Below are 22,515 nucleotides of genomic sequence, written 5' to 3'. Positions count from 1 at the left end.
GTTGTGAAGAACTGAAAATAAGGTCTTAGACTTGGAAGTTTCAGGTGGTACCAACTAGGCTGTGATACCAATCCTGTCCATAGTAAAGAAAATTCCCAGCAGTGTAACTCATTGCCCTTCAGCAGTGTATGCCTTAAGGGCTTTTCTTGGATTTATGCATTCTGAAGATATCTTTTATGCTTTTTTTACATTAATATATTCTTGGAATATTTCTTTTAACTGTAAATTCTTAGCAAAGACTATAGCTGACTTTGTGTGCTGTGCAGTGCTTGTATTTCACTAGGTTTTTCTGACTTTGAAATTAAGCCTGCTGAAGACTTTGGGCTTCCTCTTTTATATGGATCCCACAACCATCAGGGAATATGCTGTCTTTTGCATGATGCTGCAGGATGGTGGTGATAAAGCTGAACATCAGAGCTTCAAGAATAACATTCACCAGGAATCTTGTTCTGTGACATACAGTGACATTTTCTGATGTTGTGACGTATGTTGACTGCATAGCACAATGAAGGTAACATGTAACAAGTTACAACATATACCAAGTTTCTGCAGGTAGACACGTTAAAACAAAATTAAACTAAACCTTAAACTCCTTACAGAGTTTTCGGGCATTTGTGTGCCCTCATGGTAGCCCTCAGTGGGGATTTTGCTGGCCATCCCGTGCTCACACGGATGAGCGTGGGTATGGTGGGTTGACCTTGGCTGGATGTCAGGTACCCACCAACCTGCTGTATTACTTCCCTTCTCAGCAGAACAGGGAGGAGAAATAAGAAGGAAGAAACCACTTGTGAGTTAAGATAAAGAAAGTTTAATGAAGCAATAACAAAAGTCTTGCATATGGAAGCAAAGGAAAACAAAAGATACTATTTTCCACTTCCTGGGAAGCAGGGCTTTACTTCATGTAGCGGTTGCACTGGAAAACAAATGCTCTTAATAATAAATGCCCCCCCCCCCCCCCCCCCCCCCCTCCTTTCTCTTAACTTTTATATCTGAGCAGACATCATACGGTATGGAATATCCCACTGGTCACTTTGGGTCAACTGTCCTGGCTGTGTCCCCTCCCAAGATCTTGCCCACCCCCAGCCTCCTGGCAGGCAGGAGGTAGGAGGAAGACACAGCCTTGCTGCTGTGTGAGCACTGCTCAGCAGTATTCAAACCCCTGGTGTGTTATCACCCCCTTTCTAGCTACCAATACAAGCACAGCACTCTGAGGGCTGCTGCGGGGCTCAGCCAGACCCAATACAATGGCAGACTTGGGCTAGGTGTGTAAAGGGGTGCACGGGAGAAAGCTACAAGGTTTTACAAGGAAATAGGTCTTCTTCCCCCAGTCTCCAATGAAGAATCTCTGTAAACATCCACTTCTTAATATTCTCCTGATGTCTTATAACCTACGCTAATTTTGTTTTGTCTGATGTGCTCTCAAACTTCTGTTGCTTTACGCGCACACACACACACACAAGTCTACTAAAAATTTTCCACTGAGTTGCCTACCAGCGAAAAAGCTATAGGGCAACCTCTGCTTGAACATTAAGGAAAAGCTATTCCAGTCATTTGTTAAACTACTGAATATAAGTTCTATAAATGCATGATAATGTGCACACTGAAAAACCAGTGTATTGGAAGCTATATCTTGAAATACTTCATGGTATCTCTTATCACATAACTAAGAACTAGAGAAGATCCAGAACATAAAGCTAGTGAGCCCATTCTTATTTTCAGAAGACATTGAATTGTTACAGAAGAATACATAACTTGCCATACAAGAAACAGGAAAGACTAAGGTGTTTCTCTTCACAGACTTTCCACATCCAGCTTTACTATTATCACTATTTTAATTTACCACGTAAGGCAGAAAAAGCACAAAAATTTTGTTTGCTATAGAAGTAACCTGTCATGTTTTTATACATACTAAATATATAAATGAATTGAAACAATGAAAAAAGAAAAAGAGTTTTATGGGCATTTTTTCCCTCTAAATCTCATTCTTTCTCCTGCTAAATGTTACTAATGGGAGTCTGCAGTGTCATGGGAGCTTCCACATCTGGAAGCTGCTCCAAGCTTGAGAAGCCACTTGCTTGAAGCTTGGGTTTGAGTTCGTAATTCAGAAATTTGGTGTGTTCCCTACAAAGCTGGCTTTGAACAAAACCTATGCACTCAGGGCTGGTCTCGGTTGCTTCAGAGAATACTGACTCTCCTGGCAGCTCGTTTATATCTAGCTTCAATATGTGGTAGCGTGGAAACCATGATAGCTTTAGCTTTAAATCTCGGTTTGATATAACTGCGCTCTTTTGCATGGATATAGTGCTTATTGTCAGCTGTTGGATGAAGCAGGAATGAAAAAGTCACTTTTTCTGAAAAATACTCTGTTGGTTTAGGTTTATGGGGTTTGCATACTGTGGTTTACAAGTTGAGAAGTGGCAGCTTCAACCTACTTGTTGAATGTTAGCTGAGATTGTGTTCACAGTGGGGTGCTAGTGAGTCCCCTGCTGAAGCCAGATGCTGTGGGGGTGACTTGCTGCGGAAGGCGGAAAATTCTTGAATTCCTCAGAAGAAAGTTTTTAGTATAAGCGATGATCTTGTCCTTGGGAGGAGAATACCTGACAACACAGGAGTGAAATCCTATTCTAATGCAGTCAAGGACAGTGTGAGTTACAAGTTCAATGTGAGTTACAGTGGTGATTTCCTTGGGCACACAATCTCGTTCTCTGTATGCATGAATGCCATTAAACCTGTAGGCAAGTTTTCATGTTAAACTCTGAAGCCAGAAATAACCAGTGCCTGAAGGCTTAGTATCGTATGTCTGCTCTAGTATGTCTGCTGTTTCTTGTTTATTTGGCAACAGTTTTCAGATCTTGCCTAATGGTAGGAAAATTCTTTTGTGACAGTCTTCAGGTAGCAGAGTAAGTTGTGGTTTACGTTTGCAGCTTTGTTTGTCTCTACATCTGGACTTACTATATGTACGGTTTTGTTTGACAGAAGGATTAAGCAGACTTGACAAACTCACAGTTGTAACCTTATCTTTGCAGTCAGAAGCCTACAAGTCAGGATAAAAGTTATGTTATTAAGACTTGCAAGGGAAAATACTGCAGGAAAAATGAAAAGAAAAAAAGAGAAATTGTGCTTGATTCAACAGCGGTCTTTGCAAGTAGAGCTTCTAGTATTGGGTATTGGTGTTATACAAATGCAAGTGATATTATAGGTCACTTTTATGAGTCTTAAATTTAGTTCTGATGTGGTGGCCTCACTGATTGTTTACTGTAACCTGTTGACGTCCCATGTATAAATATGTAATGATTTGCTGCAAGCAAAACAGAAAGAACAATGACTGATATGAACCTGAAAGCTAGTAGTTTTTAGGTAACTGTAATTAGCTTTACACGTTGCATTTCTTATTCCCTCTGACAACCTAATAACTTTCTCATCCCGTACTTTTCTATTGCTTAAAAAAGGCTTCTCTCCTTTCTGCAAAAGACCCGTGCAGATAAGCTGGTGGTTTACTGAAAAGTCTGTGAAGATATCCAAATATAGAATGGTACCAACTAGGAATCATTACAAGTACCAACTAAAAGAGAGAAACAATAAACTGGGGAAAAATCTTATCCTTAATTTCTTGTAGTTATCTTTGCTCTGAATTGTACCAACAGTAGGGAAATGTTTATGCGCAGAAATGTCATTTTAATTATGAGATGCCTTTGAATGGTTAAAATAGCTTCTTGTTCCTGCCATAAATGTGGCAGGGCCCAATTATTATAAATGGGATTATTATAAATTCACCTTTCAGTTTCTTTATTATTTCCTTTCTCTTCTTTCTTTCCCAGCACAGAGGAAGTATGAACAAATTGGCTCTAGAGCCAAATGATTCTTATCTGCCCTTGGGATAACTTACTGAGGATTTTAAAGTCAGATGGTGAGAAAAATTTACACTAATGTTTAAGAAGCCTCATGAAAGCCTAGAGAAGCCTGACTAAATCTATGAAAAAAGAAAGAGGGGAATCATTAGAAGTCATGTACCAGAGACTGGATGAAAAAGCAGTAGTACTTTACTCCCAAATGACGCTTGCCAGCTGAAGCTCATAAAGAGCTCTGCTATCGTACCGTTACTGACACAGAACAGTACGCTCCTCAAGGACTGCCGTTTATTTTCACTGAGTATCTACCAGGTGGGCGCAGGATGGGGTTCTAGCAGCTATGGCTGGGGGGAGTGGAACCAGATTTCATTGTAATCCTGCTACCTGTGAAAGTAATTTGAAGCAAAATATATCTCAACACGAGGTAAGAGTGGCACGATCTGATTAGGTGAAGAGTGGCAGAACTGCTTCCTGATTAATCAAGCATCTAACGTTTCTTTGAGGCATTGATTCGTGAAAACCTTGAACACATAATTCATTTTAGCTGGACTTCTGTTGAGCATACCTGTGGCTGGTGCTTTCTGACTGTCCCAAATGCTTTCCTCAATCTTGGCCTAATAGGGCTGTGTATCCATTTTACACTGAGGCATGACAAGTGACTTACAGGTGTGTGTGTTCTTAATATATGAATAAAAGTGAAGAAAAGGATAAAATTTCATTTTTGGAAGGAAGCAGAATATGCTATCAAGTGCTGCTGCATTGATGAGATTCCTAAAGTTTTATGCTTGAGTGTGTCACTGTTCCTGAAAACTAATCTGGTAAGCAATGTGCAAGGTTGGTTTTTGTTTGGATTTCTTTTTTGGTGGTTTGTTGTTGGGTTTTTTTGTGTATGGGTGCTGTATAATTTGAATTGAACCTCTGAGAGAATGGAAGGCTTCTTCATCTGGCCTTGAGTTCTTTCCAAGACTTGGCATCTAAGCTGCTTCTAAAAAAGTAAAATAATAAATAAATAAAGCTGGCTTAGTAATACTCATTCTGGCTGTTTCATATGGTGTTTATTGATTATGGCCAACAGTTAGGACAAAGACAGCATGTATCAGTCTGAAGAAATAGTGTTTCTCTTGCCAACCATGTTGGGTAAAGCAGGTGAGTTACATAGCATTTCTGGTGAGGTAAATTGTGTGTCCACATCCTTGGAAGGGGTATAAATATTCAGAAAATCTAGGGATTTATTTGAAAGGTTAAATTTCTAATTGTGGCGGTTAGAGGAGAAGAGCCTCGCTTGACAACCTTATTTACTTCTGATCATTGCATTAATGACTAATTTCTATATTCTTTTCCTCTGCTATATGGCTTTGCCATTTTCCACAGCTTGCAGTATCCTTGTCCTTTGGCTTTTTTCTCAAACTCTGCACTCTTATGTTTCTATACTGCTTATTAAATATTTATTAAACATATCAAAGGGTATATTGTTGGAAGGTGCATAATATGATAAGTCGCTGGGTGCGCATGCTTGTTTTTCAGGTCATCTGAAGGTCTTGAGTGCCTGAAAACCTACCAGTTGTTTTTTAACCCTGCTGCATTCTTTGATTTAATAAAAACCATTGTTTGCCTCTTTGCTTGCTTAAATTCAGACCTTCCTGTCACTTCTGTTGTAGTAGTACTTTTGCCTATAACTAGCAAACACTAAAGACTACTTCAACATGTAAGTAATATAAAATTTCTGTATGTTTTCCATTTTTGTGATGTGCTGACAGAGAAAACTAATGAATAAATAATGTGGTCTTGTTAGATGTTAGCATAGGTTTAAGTAAGTGTGTACACAATTGATGCACTCGTATCTTTAGATTTGTGTAGTGATTAGCATATGTATGTTTGAAAGTTCAAAAAGATCTGGATACCAGTGTTGTTACATACCTCTGAAGAGCCTTCTACTTGTGTTTCATGGAGATTAATGGGCTAATACGCGTCATTCCTGCAATATGTTACCAGTATTAGATTTCTTATGTGGGAAATAGGATTTATTATTTTCCAGATGTTAGAAATTTTGATTCTTTCTTAGGATGATAATATGTGCTTGTTTTGGGGTGCAGTTAGAGAGAGGAAGGTAATAAACCAGGTGCAATGACAGCAAGTAATATTACATGATAGTAAGGAACTAGCAAGATTTCTTTTGAAGTTTTGTTAAGGCATGGAAAAGATCTGATAGCAAAATCCAGTTAATAAGTCATCATTTCAGGCAGCACGCTACTGCGATCACTTTATTTTTCTCCAATCTTTTACTTGAGAACTGTTCTCTAATGTGCATGAGACAAGTACCATTGGATAATTTCTACCATTGTCTTCAGGGTAGAAACCTTTATAATGGGGCAGTGGTTCCACCATCATTATTACCAAATGTACATGCAATCAGATCAGCCAGCAATAAAAATTTGATCCAGATCATGCAGTGATGCATAATCCCATTTTGGTCAATTTAGTCAAAGTACATCAAGGCAGCAAAAAAGCATAAATCCTTGTTTATGTCAGCTTCAGAAGGACAGGAGATACTCAATGCCACATAAATCTTTCTGTTAAAAAGTTAACCTGCCAAAATTGTTTGAACATTCATAGAGTTTCTTTATGCTGTGTCATTTCTTTCAGGTGACCTCAGTTTTTCTCATCCAGTACAGGGAACTTGAAAGTCACGCTTAATATGTTCATTGAAACATGCATGACACGAGATACTTCTCATGCAGATTTTAGCTAATCTTTTTGGAGTTAGTCTTCTGTATGATGTACCATGTAAGAGAATTATGCCTCCAAAAGGCATGCCGTAGCCAACAGGACAGAAAGCCTTTTAGCCATACTTCAAACTTTAACTTAAGGGTTGGGTCGCGTTGCTCTCCTTCCTCAGCTTTCACAGTTTACTATGGAAAGATCTGCCTTTTCCTCCCTTTTGCTCTTCTATTTCTTTTTTTTTTTCTCTAGTTCCTATTACTCCGTAGTCTCAGCTGACAAATTTATTATTTTATTCTGAAGTTTTGCACATACAAGAATTCTTTTTCTCTTCCACAAACATTACCTGTCACAAAATTTTGCTCACAGAAGCCAGCAAAATAAAGTGTATATGAGTTGCTAATGAGTTTAATTTGGTGACAAGATGAGCAAGAAACATTTTAACACAATCTTTACAATTCTAACATCAAGAAAACAGTTGAAGCTCTTGAAATGTAAATTTATTTTAAAATTTTTGTTCTGTTGTAATTTCAGAGCATCTATAGAAATCTAGAGTGGGATGTGATTTTTAGAAATTGAGATTCTGATGGGATGTACTGATGTGAATAGAGGGGAGGTTTGAGGTGGAATGAATCTGGAAGGAGCTTGGGTTCAGGGTTGCATTTGAAATGGCTGTTGTTGCTGCTTGATTATATTGCTGGTACCAAACGTGAACTATTTTGGGCCCTCCTAAGCCCCTTGGCACAAACAGATCAATGACCGAGTTCTCATCTGAAACAATAAACTGCAGCTTCATGGACATCGTGCATTGAACTTTGTAGTAAAACACTATCTGGCTTTATGGTAATAAATTTCCTGCCTTGCACAGTAACCTACGGTAACTTAAAAATTGGCCAGGTAGAAAATGTTTAGTCTTAATGCTTGTGAATTAATAGAGAAGTAATTGTTTCAGGCAAACCAACAACTAACTGGGTCTTCAGTGCACTGATTAAGAAACAATCCAGTACTAATGGAGAAACAGTGGAATGATAGGTGCTGTTATCATTATTTAACTTGATTTTGAATTGAGATTTATAACTAAACATGAACTATATGTTTAACATATAAAATGGCTTTTGGAACTCACCTCCTGTGCGTTACAGTAGTATTTCATTTTGGTGCAGCCTGGAGGTGGGAGGGGTGATGGTAAGCCTGGGTATTGCTACATTTTGACAAGAACTGGAAACATTGGCTTGTGTTGCATAAATATAAGCAGAATATTAATTTATTTTAAAAGCCCTAATGTATTCCAGCCAGAGGAGTCCCCAGTGAATAATTATGCAATTAGGAAACCCCTTTTTTATCATAATACACCAACCCTTTGTCCAGTAACTTGTCAGATTAATTTAATTAAAAAACAGTCTTAAAAATACACTTGTCTACAATTGAAAGTGTGTAATCCCTTGAGATGGAAGTGCTGGTTAAACATGAGTTCAGCCCAACATAATTCTGCCACATTAGTGTGTATTACAGTATATTAATTTAGAGAGCAAGTTCCATAGATGACTGATCATTAATGTTTATTATGATTACATTATAGTAATCATTGTTAGTCAATAAATATTTATGTTGAATCAAAAAATGGTGGTGTAGTGTGTCATATTGCAGCCACTTATCCATGTTCAGATAATTTTGTCCTAATGATACACCAAAGCGTACATGGCTTTCTGTTAATTGGTTATACATTAGGCACTTCTCTTTTTTTCTTTTTTTCCCCGTGTGCTTGCAGTGTGCCAGATGAATGAGTGGTTGTCATAAGAAAATAGCTGCAGTGCTTCAAACAACAAAAAAGTATTTCCAAAACCTCTTTGCTAGTAATGAGTAGAAATGATCTTTTTACTTTAGTGCTTTCAGAACCGTGAATGGCTGATACCTGCAGATACTTACATGCAGTAGGGAAACAGTTTTTAGTTTGCGCTGACACGCCTAATTCTTCCCATAAATAGATTTTTGACTCTTTCCAGCAGAGAAGGTATGTCATGGTGGTGGGAAGAGACCATGCTTACATATTTCATGGTCAGTGAAATGACAATGCATTACTGGTTTCCCAGTAGATGAGGAACTCTAGTGATGGGCAGTCTAGTAGAACTTGTAGGTTCAAAGTACAAAATGCTCTGTTTACCTACCTGCTCCAGTCCTGCAACAGAGGTGATCACAAGTATTATAGAGGCAGGCAAGTTGAAATATACTTTGGAGATTGGACGTAGTATATATGTATACATGGGAAAATGCTTTATTAGGTGAGTGAGGTCTGCATGGCAGCCTGCAGTCCAGAGTCAGCTCTCAGAGGAAAGACAGGAGTGGACAGAGTTGTGTTTATACATCCCATGGGGGTGGTTCATGGCCCAGGACAAGCCTGTAAAGGACGTCCCAAACCGTAACACAGCCCCTGTTGCAGGAAGGGTATGATTGTGCTGCACTAAGCAGTAACCCTGTACTTTCCTATCTTCTTCCCACTCCAGTATCTATTACTGTACTACTTAGGTAATTATGTTCCAAGGTTTCCTATATACAAGCATGTCTATGTGTAACCAAAAATAAAAAATAATTAAACAAAATCCCTAATGAAGGCATTGTTCTCCCCCAAGGTGTGCTCTGAGAGCAAAAATAGTTCTGTCCAACAAAAGCTAAACTTAGCATTTCAGGAGTGTGCTACACAGTGTTTACCATTCTCCCTGCTGAGAATTCATTTTCTTGCAGAGTGTAGCAAATGTTGCTTTATCAGTTTTATATACAGTAGATGTTTGCTTTAAATTAATGCAATGCTTGTTAAAAGTTACCCAGTTGATGGCATCAGAAACTGAAGTCTGATTTGTACAGTATAGTACAAATATTTCAGAGCAAGTACAGTGTAGCATGTAGACACCTCCTCATCTCCCTTTGGTATTAATAAATTTTTGTTCTAAACAAGTTTCGAGCCAATGGTGGTTAAGAGGATGCTTCAAAATTACATTTATCATCTTTGTTAAAAATGCATACCCTTTCTGTGAAGTTACTGGTCTCTCCTATCTTTGCTGCTATACATCCATGTGGTAAATGCAGAATTTGCTTTGTATTTGTATGGAATTTGCACTGGTAGCTCAGTGATGAAAATTGCTGGCATACCAGGTTATTTCGCCATCGAGATTCACCAAATGCTGTATCACAGATGAAAACCATTGCTTAGAAAATTACAGTTCTAGTTGCTAGTATAATTGTAAATAATAAGGGAATAAAAACACATTTACTCATTCAGTCAGGCTTCAGCATTAACAGTTTAAGCAGCAAAAGTATAGTGGGATGAATTTTTAAGCCTTAATAATTCAGGTAGTTGTACAAATAAAAGAAGTACATGCAAATTTCAGACAGTATTCTGTTCTAATTATCAGAGTAGTAGTAAGAAACACCTTGTCTGCAGTTAGGGACTTTTCGTTCTCTTTGTTTCTGGAGGCTCTGCAACCTTGGGGATTCATTTATTTATTTGTAGCCTGAGAGCTTGAAATCTGATTGTGCCATGAGTGGGAGAGATGAGAAGAGAGAGAACGTCAGGCTGGAGAACTTGGATATCAGCAAAGCAGAGGGTTTTGTTAACCAGCAGATTTGGTGGTGGTTGCAGGTGAAAAATTATGTACAGAGGAAGTAAGGTAAGGTGAAGGAACTAGGGAGAAGGTAGAAAACAAGAGAGTCGTGGTGGATGGGAAAACAGAGAGATGAACAAAGGGGATGGCCAGACAGAAAGGGGAAAGGAAGAAATGGGTGGATGGGAAGACAGGAAAACAAAGTGAGAGGAGTCAAATCAGAGGAGGAATAAATAGCCACTTGAATATGCACAAAAACACAGTCATGGAGGGGACAGCAAGCAGCAGGTCACCAACTCCCCCTCCTTCTTCACATTGCTAGCGAGGATCAGGTTTACCAGAGAGTTGGCATTTAGCTGAACAGAAGACAGGATTATCCCATCCCATCTTGAACTGCAAGTGTTAACGGAGTGTAAGCACAAAGCCAGGGACGAGTTGCCAGCAAAAGCTGGCATCAAAACTAGAGTCCCTAAACCGAAGAGCCGTGAAGCCTTAGGAGTAAGGAAGTCGGTTTGAGGTGCAGGCCCTGCAGGGAAGTCATGCACTGTGGGGGTGAGGGCCACAGAAGTGCCAAATACCCATAGTGTGCTGTCCACCATAATTGCTCTGCCCAGTTGAGACACCAGCCGGGATTTCTGCACGGTGCTGGGTGGCTCTGCCATGGAGAATTATTTTTTTGTGGCTCAGATTTACAATGCAGATGTGCTTTGAGTGGCCCAGGCATTGGAGGAGCATGGAAATGTCGCTTCAAAACTTCAAAGAAACAAAGCCATTCAGGTGTTTGGGGTGGAGTGGGGAGGTGGTGAGCAATTGAAGAATAATGATTCAGTATCTATTCAGGACTAAATACTGAAAAAAATGCAGCTGTGTGAATTTGGGCTTCTTTCCGAGTTTAGAACAATACATACCATTACCAGGTAAATGCTGTTCTCCTATTTTCCAAGTGCTGAATGAATGAGCCAAGCAGTAAATTGCTTTCAGAGAAATCAGTGCTGTTTGAGCTGTGTGTAACTTGCTATGATGGAGCACACAGACTCGTGACAGGGAGACCGTCTTCCTTTCTTTTTGATTTCCAAGGCTGTGTCTTGATCCATCGCAGGAATTAACCTTTGTATGTGCTCCTTCTCTGATCATTATATGAAAAGAAGCTCAAAATCCCCCAAACTAATGTGATACAGAAAGGATCAAGTCTTTGTTTGGATTCTTCTTAAGGCCATATGCATTTCATTTTTATTTTTACTTTTTGATTTTAGCATAATGTTTTTCATTTTAGCCTTAAAACCAGTTAAGTTCTTACATTATTTCTGGGACAGGGTAGTGATACTACACCACAGTGTTATTTTGTATGGAGATGGGATGGCTTTAACCATTACAAATTCTTTAACTATTTTTGTTACTCTGAAAGATCAGAGGTGTCAGCTTCATGTGTAAGAATGCAAACCATGTTAAAGTTTATGCACAAGGTAAATGCTGATAGTTGCAGGAATATTTCTAATATTTTGCTTAAAATTTTAGCATGATGTTTTTGTCTGTTGAGTGATATGGAAATAAATTTATATTGATGAAATTAAGAGTAGTGATTATGCTTTTAAAGTTGATTGAAATGTCCATACATAGTTGGATAACCTTTTGTAAACTTGCATTGAATATATGATTTTCTAATAATGATTTTCTAACTGTAAGTATGTATTTACCAACCTGTGTATCATCAGCCTCCAAACACGTTTTTTTTCCCCCTGTGTGGTGAATTACTTTTTCCTTTGAAAATGATTTTTTTTTTATGGAAAGTTTGCTTAATGTTTTGACATTGCAGAGAAATGTGGCTAGTTCTGGGAAAACGTGTATATTTATCTTTACTGCATCATAATCAATGGAACTTATAGCAGTAGTAAAATTAATTTGGAATTAAAGCCCAAATGGAAAATTTAATAAAATGAAAGCTGTTTAAATTATCCTGAATTTCAGGGTTCAACAACACTTCTCATCAATATTGATATATGGAAAATAACTGTAGAATATTTAATTTTCCAGGCTTCACAGTATTTTCATTTTGAAGAGTATTTCAGTTCTGTGCAAAACCAGGGATGCAGCCCTGCAGCTTTGTTTGCTGTATGCAGAGCCTCGTTATGCAGCTGGCATCCTTGCCCAGTGCGGGAGTCCAGGCTGTAGAGTGAATCTGTACTGGCTCTCAGTGTGAAAGAACTCATTGCAGCAAACAGGAGACCCCCTTTATTTTAAGAACGATTTCATCCATCCATCTCTTTTGGGTTTGGGTTGTTTGTTTTTTTGTTTGGTTGTTTGGTGTTTTTTTTTTTTTTTGCTTACCTACTTCCTATTTCTGCTCTGGTCAGCATGTTAGGTGCAGTTGGGTGTTTACATCACACATCAGCACATCTCTGTCGCAGAGTATATGACTGACTTTTGGAGACTACACAGGGTCCTAAAGATGCAAGCTGCTGTCAGAGATAACAGAGGGCATGGCTGTAGGTTATAGGCTCCCTCTTCCTTCATCCTTTGGTGTTGGCGGAAGGTATGGCAGCAAGCAGGGCTGTGCTGGATCTCCTCCCTACCTGCAGCCTCTCAGCGTGCAGTAGTAGCAGTGCCTTCTCCACTATCATGAGGTGAGGAAAGCCACTGAGGACCAGCTGTTGCAGGAAAAGTCGTTGGTTTTTTTTCCCCCAGAGGAAATACAATACCAAATGCATACAGCAGTTTAGGGGAATCTGGGTCCTGCGTGTAAATCTCTGCTGTCAGTTAGGTAGCAGATGCAGTATAAACAGTGGCCTGATAGAATAAGCAGCAAGAGAAAACAGAGTGAAAGAGTAAAGAGGGTAGGTGGGAAGCATTAGTATGGCATCAATAGGTTAAAAAAACGCAACCAAACAAAACCCAAAATACCAGAACAAAACCCCTTTATGCTGCCAAGTTAAATGTGGGAGTTTCTGTGGTATGATAATTTGTAGAAGCTGCAAGGAAGAAAATATTTTCCATGTTTCACCTGTGATGCAGATCTCAATGCCAACATTAAAAAATACTGGCATTTTAAAATGAGCATGTACTCCATACCCTTAGGTAGGCCACCTTTGTAGCATTTTGCACAAAATAGGAAGTAGGAGCTGGAAGAACAAGAGCAGTTGTTGGCTAGGCGTTAGTGCTGCTGCAGCAGGGATCTGGGGCTTGTTGGAGGAAAAGGCTGTAAAGAGATGGTGAGCAGTGAAGGAGAGCTGCCAGCAGCTGTGCTGCTTGTATACTTGCATGGGTGTGCAGCTGCTCTGCTTTTGAACCAGTTTCATTTTAGAAGGCTAATCCATGCGTTGTATATGTGGAAATACAGTAATCCTCTTCATTTTACTTATTCTGTCACAAAAACTCTTCTGTGTTATAACAGACCCTTGGAGTAGCAAGGCAGGCTGTTGACATTAGTTGAACTAGTCTCAAATCAGTCCTTAAAATGAAAGAGGCCCAAAGAACCACAGTCCTATGTGCTCTTCCTGGAAGTCTTGGTGTCTACTTGCTATTCATGGTCTAGCTGATGTTCACCAAAGTGTTGCCAGCAAAGAACGATAGGTCAGTAAAGAATATAAACATAAATTATGTCAAATACTTGAAATCAATTGCTAATGACAAATACGGACTCTGGTTTTGGTAGACACTATATAGGAAATACGCTGAGGAAAAATACTATTTAGTGCTGACAACCTATGGGATGAAAAGGAAGTTATTTTGAATACACTTTTCACACATACATTATGCACTCAGTTCTTGCGTTGCAGTGTTTATAAATTTTATAGCAAAGTTCCTGCAGTATTATAAATAAAAAAATTATCTTATGAAACCACTTTACATGGTTTTGTAGATGATGCTCCTTAGCAAATACTGAGTTTATGCAGAATTCTCATCCTATCAAAATGGAAATTGCAGACTGATGTTACATGGTGAGCTGTGTCACACCTTTTAAAAGTAACAAAGAACATCAATGCAAGGCAGGAATATCAGGAAGAAAAAAATGAAGAGAAACCGCAGTATTTAAATTTGAAGAAGAATGTATCTGACAGCTGAGTGAACAAAAAGAATAGTCATCAAAGATGTCTGCGCCTTGACAAATGTTGGGAGGAATCTCTTGCCTTTGTTTGGACTATCCATAGATGGGAGTTCATTATCAAGCAATTCTGCGTGCGTGACTGCCTTCATTTTCGATAAAGTAATGCTCTTTTAGGGATGTCAGTAAGTAATAACCTTGCCTGTGGAGAGATAGAAGATGTGGTATTTTGTAAAATACTTCCAAATTTCTATTATTAATAAAAGGCTTGTAGTTTGGCTCTTTTTGGCTCTTTTTTTTACTGCCTTTTTGGTGGAGTGAGGTGGGGGAAGGCACTAAATCTGACAGTTTACTAGAAGCGGGTGATACGTGGCATGGAACACTATTAAGGAGATTATGTTATCTCCTAGGAACAGAGAATGCTGTGGTCAACGGGAAATCAATTTCCGATGGTGCTACAGTAAATTTGTCTTGTAACAGGAAACTTCCTAATTGCTGCCCCAAGGGAACAGTAAGCTGAAAACCAGGCAGATGGTGCCTTCCCCATTTCCCTTATTCTTTGATTCCATCAAAATTATTTCTAGCTTCCTAGTAACTTTGTGTGTTAAATGTCTGCAAATGTTTTAACGCTGTCATAGTTGCTCTCACTTGTACAGTAACTTTGCTATTCAAAAGCCAGCTGTTTTTCAGCAGGTTTTGGGAGAGATTTAAATCTGACCTCTTTAGTTTGAGCCACTACTTCTAACTATAGTGTTAGCAAATAATTTGAAGGAAATTTTTTTTTTTTATTCCTTGCTATGCAGTGGAAGGATTGTGTCTTTTTTTTTTTTTTTCTTCTTCAAGTGGAGGCTTAAGGAGTTGGCTTTTCTCCCTGTCCCATCAATTCATTGAGACTTCCATTACTCACATCATCTGAAAAGCATTCTAGTGTCAAAGATACAGCCTAGTTTTTATGACTTATGATTTTATTTATGATTTACAATTAAAATTCAATAGGATGAAAATGCCTGGTGTAAATTGGTATGTTAGAAGGAAGGTGGAGGCCTGTTTCCTTAGATCTCTGGTAAATACTTTGTTGGAGTAAAGTCTGCGAAGATCAGGTATCTTGGACATTGGCTTTCTTTGTTCTGAAAGTTCGGCTGAATGCAGGTATAGTCTATGAAGACTAAATTGCGAAACGTAACAAATAAGTCACAAAGTTTGCTGCGGTCAAGTTCCAGCTTGAGTGAAGAGCAGAAAGGCCTGCTTGAAATGCTGGCTGGAGTTGGAAGCTGAGAGATGTGAATACAAGTGTGAGCTGTTGGTTGAATTCGGCAGCCCTTAAACTTCTGTGTCGTTACATTACTATGAAATGTATACATTTTGTTTAGGAAAAAAAGTTGTGAGGAAATTCGGCAGATAAGATAGAAAGTTCGGCTTTCCCTGTTTTGCAACTACACTTTGCTTCAAAAACATTTTAAAATTTTGTTTATTGGAAGTAGATACTTACATACTACTTACTCCTGACCATTGCAGGTACTCATGAACCAAGTATTTATGAGCAAACTATGTCAATTACTAAATAATCTGCAATACCTGCCACAAATAATTTGCTAAAAAGCCATGCTTTATCACACTACTTGTGAACTGTTAATTTTAGAAATGTCTAAATACCAGTCAGATTAATTAAAAAAAAAAATTGATTACTGGTTGTAACATCAGTCACTACTTTTTGTTGTTGTTGTTGCATCATAATTTATAAACAACGGAGTTATCATTTTGATTTGTTAACAAATTAACATGAACTGAAATATGTCTGACCAAGAATTGCTTTAAATTTTTTTAAAAAACCTGTTGCTTAGTGAGAAATTGCATAACTTTCTCTTTTGAACTTAATAGGACTGTTCCCTGTGTATGTGCTTTTAAATGGAGAGTTTCCTGTGAATGGAGATAATTATTTTCAACAAGAAACAAATAAGATTGTTATAAAATAGTTGGTAACTGTTTGAAAATCTTCAGAGTGGTAGAACCATGTCATATTTTATCTGCAGTGCAGCATGTTATGGAAACGCATGGTTGCCTTTGGTGATAATCATTATTACATTAGTATCAGATCTATGAAATGTTTTGAAAATTTATAGAAAATCTTCATTAGCCATCAGAAGCTCTTTTAAATATCATAATAGTTAGCAGATACTTGTTTTACTGTGGTACCTGAGAGTTGTAGTCATACACTAGGATGCAAATCTGTTTTGCCTGCATAAACTGAAACCCAGAGGATAGACTTTGCATTAGCTGGTTGGGACCCAGCTCTGGTTCACACACGTAGTACCTGTGCTTGCTCCAATGACTAATCCCTCCTCAGGAAAATAGGTAAACATATGCTTATAATTAAACAGACATTTATTTGCTCTGTTGATGTGCATTTTCTTTCTAGAATACTACTTATATATCTTTTCTCTTGTTACCCCTGCCCCCCCCCCCAAAAAAAACCCAAAGCCCCAACCCCCAACCCCCACAAAAGAAACAAACACACACACACCCCAAAATAAAAAGAAAAAAGTCTCTCACAAACCCAACAAGAAAGGATGGTATCTAGTTTTCAGACTCGTGGGTCTAGAATAAACCTACTTAAGTTTTGGGATGTGCAGGGTGGGCAGCAGCAAGCAGGCAAACTGGTCTTTTTTCAGTCCAAAATAATTTTCCAGTTTCAGTGCTTTGAAAGAGCAACACAAAATCTAACCTCTTGGCAGAGGAGAACAACATACTCGCGTGTACTTTTTTTCCCTCTTCTTCCCCCAGTAACCAAGCCATGAATTTGCCTGGTTTGTTTTTACTGAATTTGTTTAGAAGAAACCAAATTGGTATAAAACAGGGGTTTTAAATTAAATTAAAAGGAGAGTTATAAAAGCTCAAGTTTCTTTCTCTTCTCTACACTCAAGTGTGGATTTTTAATTTAAGGGAAGTACTCATTTTGCTTTTTGGAACAGCTGCTTGGGGAGACAGATCTTCTAAATTGTGTTCTTCACTCCTGATGCTCACTTTGGGTCTTACTTAGTATTCTGTTTACAAAGCACTCCGCAGAGTGTTTGACATAAAGCAGTGATTACGCACAGGAACTGCTGTTTTTTCTTTTTTTATATATGTTAATGCTCACTTGAAATTTTCATGAAGCTCTTTCGTGTGAAATGTGGGATACAGAACGTTTCCTGTAATAAAACTTACATCTGCCATAGAATAAGTGACTTTGTGAGGCTATGGAGTATACATATCCTCTTCATTAGAGAAATGTAATGAAGAAAAAATTAAGGTTTAAGTTGTTTCTGGAAGTGAATTAATCTACAGTTACGATGTTTGTCATTAAAAATGTGTAATACGTAAGTATTTTGAAGAACAACCCCTCTGAAATAAAAACAGGTCAATTTGCTGAAAATCTCGTTATACATAGCTTTTATTTTTTTTGGACCTTTGATTTGAAATACTTTTATAATACTCTATGTAGTAAGATAATGGTGGCCAAATGCTGATGAGCTGGTTTCTCAACAATAATTGGGCAGTAGGATTTCTGGGGTGGTTTTTTGTTTTCTTTTCCTATCTTTATAGTGGGTAAAATATGCCACATTGTGATGACAGTTAATTTTGTTTGTTTTTGTAGGGTTGACCCAAGGGCTATTTCATCCTGCAAGAAATCAGTTAGCAAGATCTGCATAGACTTGTTCCTAAGGGAAAAAACATGTCTGAGATTGACTATGAGAAGTTAGCTGAAATAGGTAAATATTTTTTATTATACTTCAAATGGCATCTGTGTAGAGTTACAGGTGATTTAATAGAGCATCTTCAGTAACTCAGAGGCTTCACCAACATTTTGTAATACTTCTTGGAGCAATCCAGTATGAGTTACAGCCACTGTACTGATGCGTACCCTATTAAAGCCATTAGGGTTGAAGGTTAGTTTAATACATGGAGCTTTTATGAATTATTGGTCGTTGTTGCTAGTGCAATTCTAGGCTATTGGAATATCACCATCATCACATATTGTGGCACAAATGGGAGTCATTACTCCAAACAGACAAGTATTGAATGAGCATAGAGATTGCTGTATTGCATGTTATCTCCAAAGATGTTAGTTGAGCTGAGCAATATGACCATGGCGTTAGGGGCCTTATATTTTGAAAGATCAGCATTATGTTATTTTTTTTTATCCGCTTGAGTTTTGCAGGATGCCAGGCTGAACTTCAGAGCAAGAGTCTCCCAGGTCTCTCGCCACACCACCCCGCCATCTCCCTTTCCCCATCCCTCACCTTAGCTCTGATTTCCCCACATCATGAATTTCAGGAGCAGCTGGCTGGCTTTTTTATTTCTAGTGCCTGATTTAGAATCCATTGAAGGCAATTTTCCTGTAAGCCTTGGCCAGCTCTGGATCAGGCCCCTTGTGTTGTCTCCCAGCCTGGGCTAAACAGCAAGAACAGTGTGAGTAGTAACAGATGATCCTCTACTGTAGCTTGTGAAGCAGAGCAATAATCTCCTTTATCATTTGCAGGGGAAAAAATGGAGCTGAGTTCTCCCTCAGTTTGGAACAATGAATCTTCATTTTTTATTTGTGTTTATTACAAAACATCCCTTGGGCTCCAGTCTTCTTATTCACAAAGTAAAAAACAACAGAAACAAAACAAACAAACAAAAAAGACTGTATGAAGAATTATCTTACTAGGTTAAGGTTAACTAGCTTTTCAGTAGATATGATTGCTGTTGGGACTTTTTTAGACCTCATGAATAAGTGCAATGCAAATGCGAGTGCATATTTACTTTGCTTCTGTAGTTCTTTGGTGCATCTCAAGGCCAAATAGCTTGATCTCTGTAATTTGTTACAAATCTTTACCCCTGTTTTTTTGAAACCTGTCTAATTTTACGCATAATACAAAATACTTTTTTACAGAAGGAGTTAGCCTCTGCCTCTCTGTACCAAAGGCTGTAGTTAATATGCTGTTTTTTTCTGTTGTGTTTCACTTTAATATACTTTTAACTTTTAATAAAGCCTGTTAAGTTTCAGTGGATTATGGTAAATGGTTCACAGTTCCTGCTTCACATTCTCACAGACTAGCATTTTCTATTTCTTTTTTTCTCTCTCCTTTGCAACTTTTTGTTTCTTTAGCTGGTTACAGTGCTCAGACATGGAAAAAACCCCAAACTGAAAGCCAAGTGTGCTTTCCTTGTTCATGTTGTTTTAACATGATTTAAATATTTTAAAAAGGAAAAAATTGTGAAATTCTTACGCTGCATTATGTTTGTATTATTCTTCCTGGTTCTTGGGACCAAAACATTATTCAAAGTGAAAGAATAATTTTCCAGTTAAGGTTAGTGTAGCTTTTTATATATGATACACTTTTAAAGGATAGAAAAATAAACATTTTGGAGATGATAGTAAGAATTTAAACTTTTTTGTGTATATGAAGAGGACCCTAACGGTGTGTTTCTAAAGGCAGATATTTATTTTTTTTCTGTATGACTGCTGATTTATTTTCTGAAAAGGCTTTAATATGAATTCAGACATAAAGAAATGTAAAAGTAGTACACCTGTTCCTGACTCCTCTTTGTCTTTGAGAAGCCCAGCCACTAGTGGCATTTTTCATCCTTGTGAAATTCAATTTTGCTACAAATCACTAAAAATATAAATGAGACAATAAAGCTTTCATGTGGCTGTTCATAGAATAGAAAGATACTGAGAAACTGTGAGCGGAAAGCATTCCAAAATATTTAGGAAGAGTTTTTCTCTAATACTTACTAGGTACTGGCACATAAATCTGGATTAAATCAATACTTAATATATTCTTTCTCCCCTAGTGTGTCTTGTGTGGTGGTCCAGGCATATGAAATATTCAGATAATCAGAAGACAAAATGTTCCTGAGGCACTTTTTAAAGTGGCACTAATAACGTTATAGATAAAACTGTTAATTCTACCTTATTAAAACAGGCATGGTAAAAAGAGATAGATGATGTACAGGGGCAGTGCATCTTATCAGATCATTAATTTTTCTCTTTATGTGTGCCTTTTCTTCTCTTAAGCCACCAAGACACTTGTGTGTTTGTTTGTCAAAAACTCCAACCAAAACAAAACCAAAAAAACCCCGAACAAGATTGACCTTGTGTTGCTCATTTCAGTGCAGAGTAGATTTTAGTTCTAGGATCTAGTCCAGAATCTACTGAAGGTAGAGGAAGGATGCCCATTAATTTAACTGGGCTTTTGAGCAGACTTTTTAACACCTTTGCTTGGCCTCTAGTTGGAGTATATGCTGGATGGACTTCAAGGTTGCCTTGCCTATTGCAAGTAAAGAAGATTAAAGGGTTTCAAGGAAACAGTGGATTTTGCGCACAGTGAGATGGAGATTTGTTTGCAATTTGCTACCTTTATGCAAAGTAATGAGTGTGCTCTCAGAGAGCGTTCACACAGGGTGTTAATGAGGAATAGCTGCCAATGCACATGGTAGCATACTGAAAGTTTGACTTCTTCATTTGGGCAACTTTGAAATAAAAGGCAAGAAGCTGTAGGTGGATACAAGAAGCAGGTTGTGGGAGTGTAGAAGATGATAACACCAGCAGTCTTGAATAGCAAGGTCACAGCATGCCAGCTGTCCAGTCACTGTTGAGACGTTTGTGAGCATCAAAGTAGGTAATAATCTGGAGGATGACATGAAGGTAGCTTTGAGGTATTGAAAGGTTGCTTTCCCCACACGTGAGAAAGGGTAAAGAACAAGAAATTGATTTGAAACTGCAACAAATAGTGATAAAGGCCTGTGTTTTTGTCAAACTGAGCTAAAGTTGAACCCATCAAAAATGTGTCAGGGACAAAAGTTTTTCTTTGTTCATTAGCACTTAAGCATTCTTGCTTGCTCCTTTAGAACTGCAGAAGGATGAAGCAGAAGATACACAGTCAGAACAGGGAGAAACATTTATGCCACCACCGCTTATGGATCCTGAGCTAAATATCAATCACCCCTACTATGATGTTGCGAGACATGGCATCATCCAGTTAGCAGGTATGTTTGGGAAATACTATGGCTTTACCTTACTACACCTCTTCCCGTGGTTTTCTTTCTGTACTCCTAAAGGTGATGCATAGGAATCATGTTGATGCTTTCATCCTTCATCCTGAAAAGCAGCTGAATGATTATACGTGAACTCGATGCTTTTCTACAGATGACTTATGAGCCAAATATTTGAGCTTAATCTTGCTTTAAAATACAACTGTAGCAATATATAGTATATTCTAAGGCCTAACTGTGGATTTAACAGGTCTGTACTTTATTTGTGATAAGCTGTTCTGTTTTCCGAATAACCTGAAGTGTTGTGCAGCCACATGTAATCATTTTTCTAGTCTACCCTGGAAGGGGTGTGCAACCAAAGAGATATGGGTTACTGTATAAAAACAAACAAAAAGCGGAAAGGAAACTGTTGATGTAAATGTTAACTGCATTTATCACCTCACTTCCTGTTGTGGCATAGAGAGAAACTATGGGTATATAGCATATTTGCATATTGGATCATTTAATATTTACAGTAATTTGTTTTTAAACCATTCTGGCAATGTATAGGACATAAAGGCATGTTTACAATATAGCAGCATCTCTTTAAAGTATCCTTCGCATATTTTTTTTCTTTTGGCTTATTCTTGGCATCAATATGCTTGTTAAAATAGCATTAATTGTCACAATCCTGAACTAAGGAAATGTATATAATAAGAAACAACAATATTTAAGACTGCTCATCTTAATGAAGTCTAAGATTGTGTTGTACTGTGCACACTTCTTGTACATCATACTTTATTGAGCCTAGATTATGATTTTTCGGGAAGGTGATGAACTCAGGTTATACATAGGTACCTTCCTGAATTTGAGCCATAAACAGGATATCATCTAGATAAATACCAACTTTAACAAAACCTGTCCTCTGGTGAGGTATGATTAATAGGACAGTGAAATCTGTGGTCATTTGATTTCTGACTTATAGTGGGAGGAGAATTCTGCCCATAGTACCTTCTCTTCTTGAAGCTAGTTGTACATAGGGGAATAATTACTTTTACCTTCGTTAAAACTAACCCCACAACATGACTCAAATCCATAAACAGGAAAATAACAGATTCACATTCTTCTGATTCAAAAGCTACTACCTGCTAACCCACTAGGATGTTTCTCACTTGATCACCAGTTATGGGGTGGGGAAACACCAAGATATAGAAGTTATTAATGAAACCATTGAAATCAAACTGACAAAGTGTGAAATAGATGTGTTAACAGACGCAGTGGATACACCAGAGTCACTATAACTGTATACTGAAGA

General features: G+C 37.9%; 1 protein-coding gene across 4 annotated transcripts in view; it reads left to right on the top strand.

Annotated features, from left to right (window-relative positions):
- ARHGAP8 (Rho GTPase activating protein 8) overlaps positions 1-22,515 on the top strand; it is a 94,515-nt gene that overhangs the window by 5,764 nt on the left and 66,236 nt on the right. For 3 of the 4 annotated variants that reach the window (XM_040595383.1, XM_040595381.1, XM_040595382.1), the window contains 2 exons: positions 17,836-17,950; positions 21,078-21,215. In XM_040595383.1, coding sequence (XP_040451317.1) covers positions 17,914-17,950; positions 21,078-21,215 — 175 coding nt within the window. In that variant the 5' untranslated portion in view covers positions 17,836-17,913. The remainder of the gene's footprint in view (positions 1-17,835; positions 17,951-21,077; positions 21,216-22,515) is intronic. The other variant, XM_040595384.1, reaches the window with a different exon arrangement.

Source organism: Falco naumanni, chromosome 5 (genome assembly GCF_017639655.2).
Source record: "Falco naumanni isolate bFalNau1 chromosome 5, bFalNau1.pat, whole genome shotgun sequence".
Taxonomy (NCBI): Eukaryota; Metazoa; Chordata; class Aves; order Falconiformes; family Falconidae; genus Falco; species Falco naumanni.
This window is presented reverse-complemented; position numbering and strand designations above follow the sequence as displayed.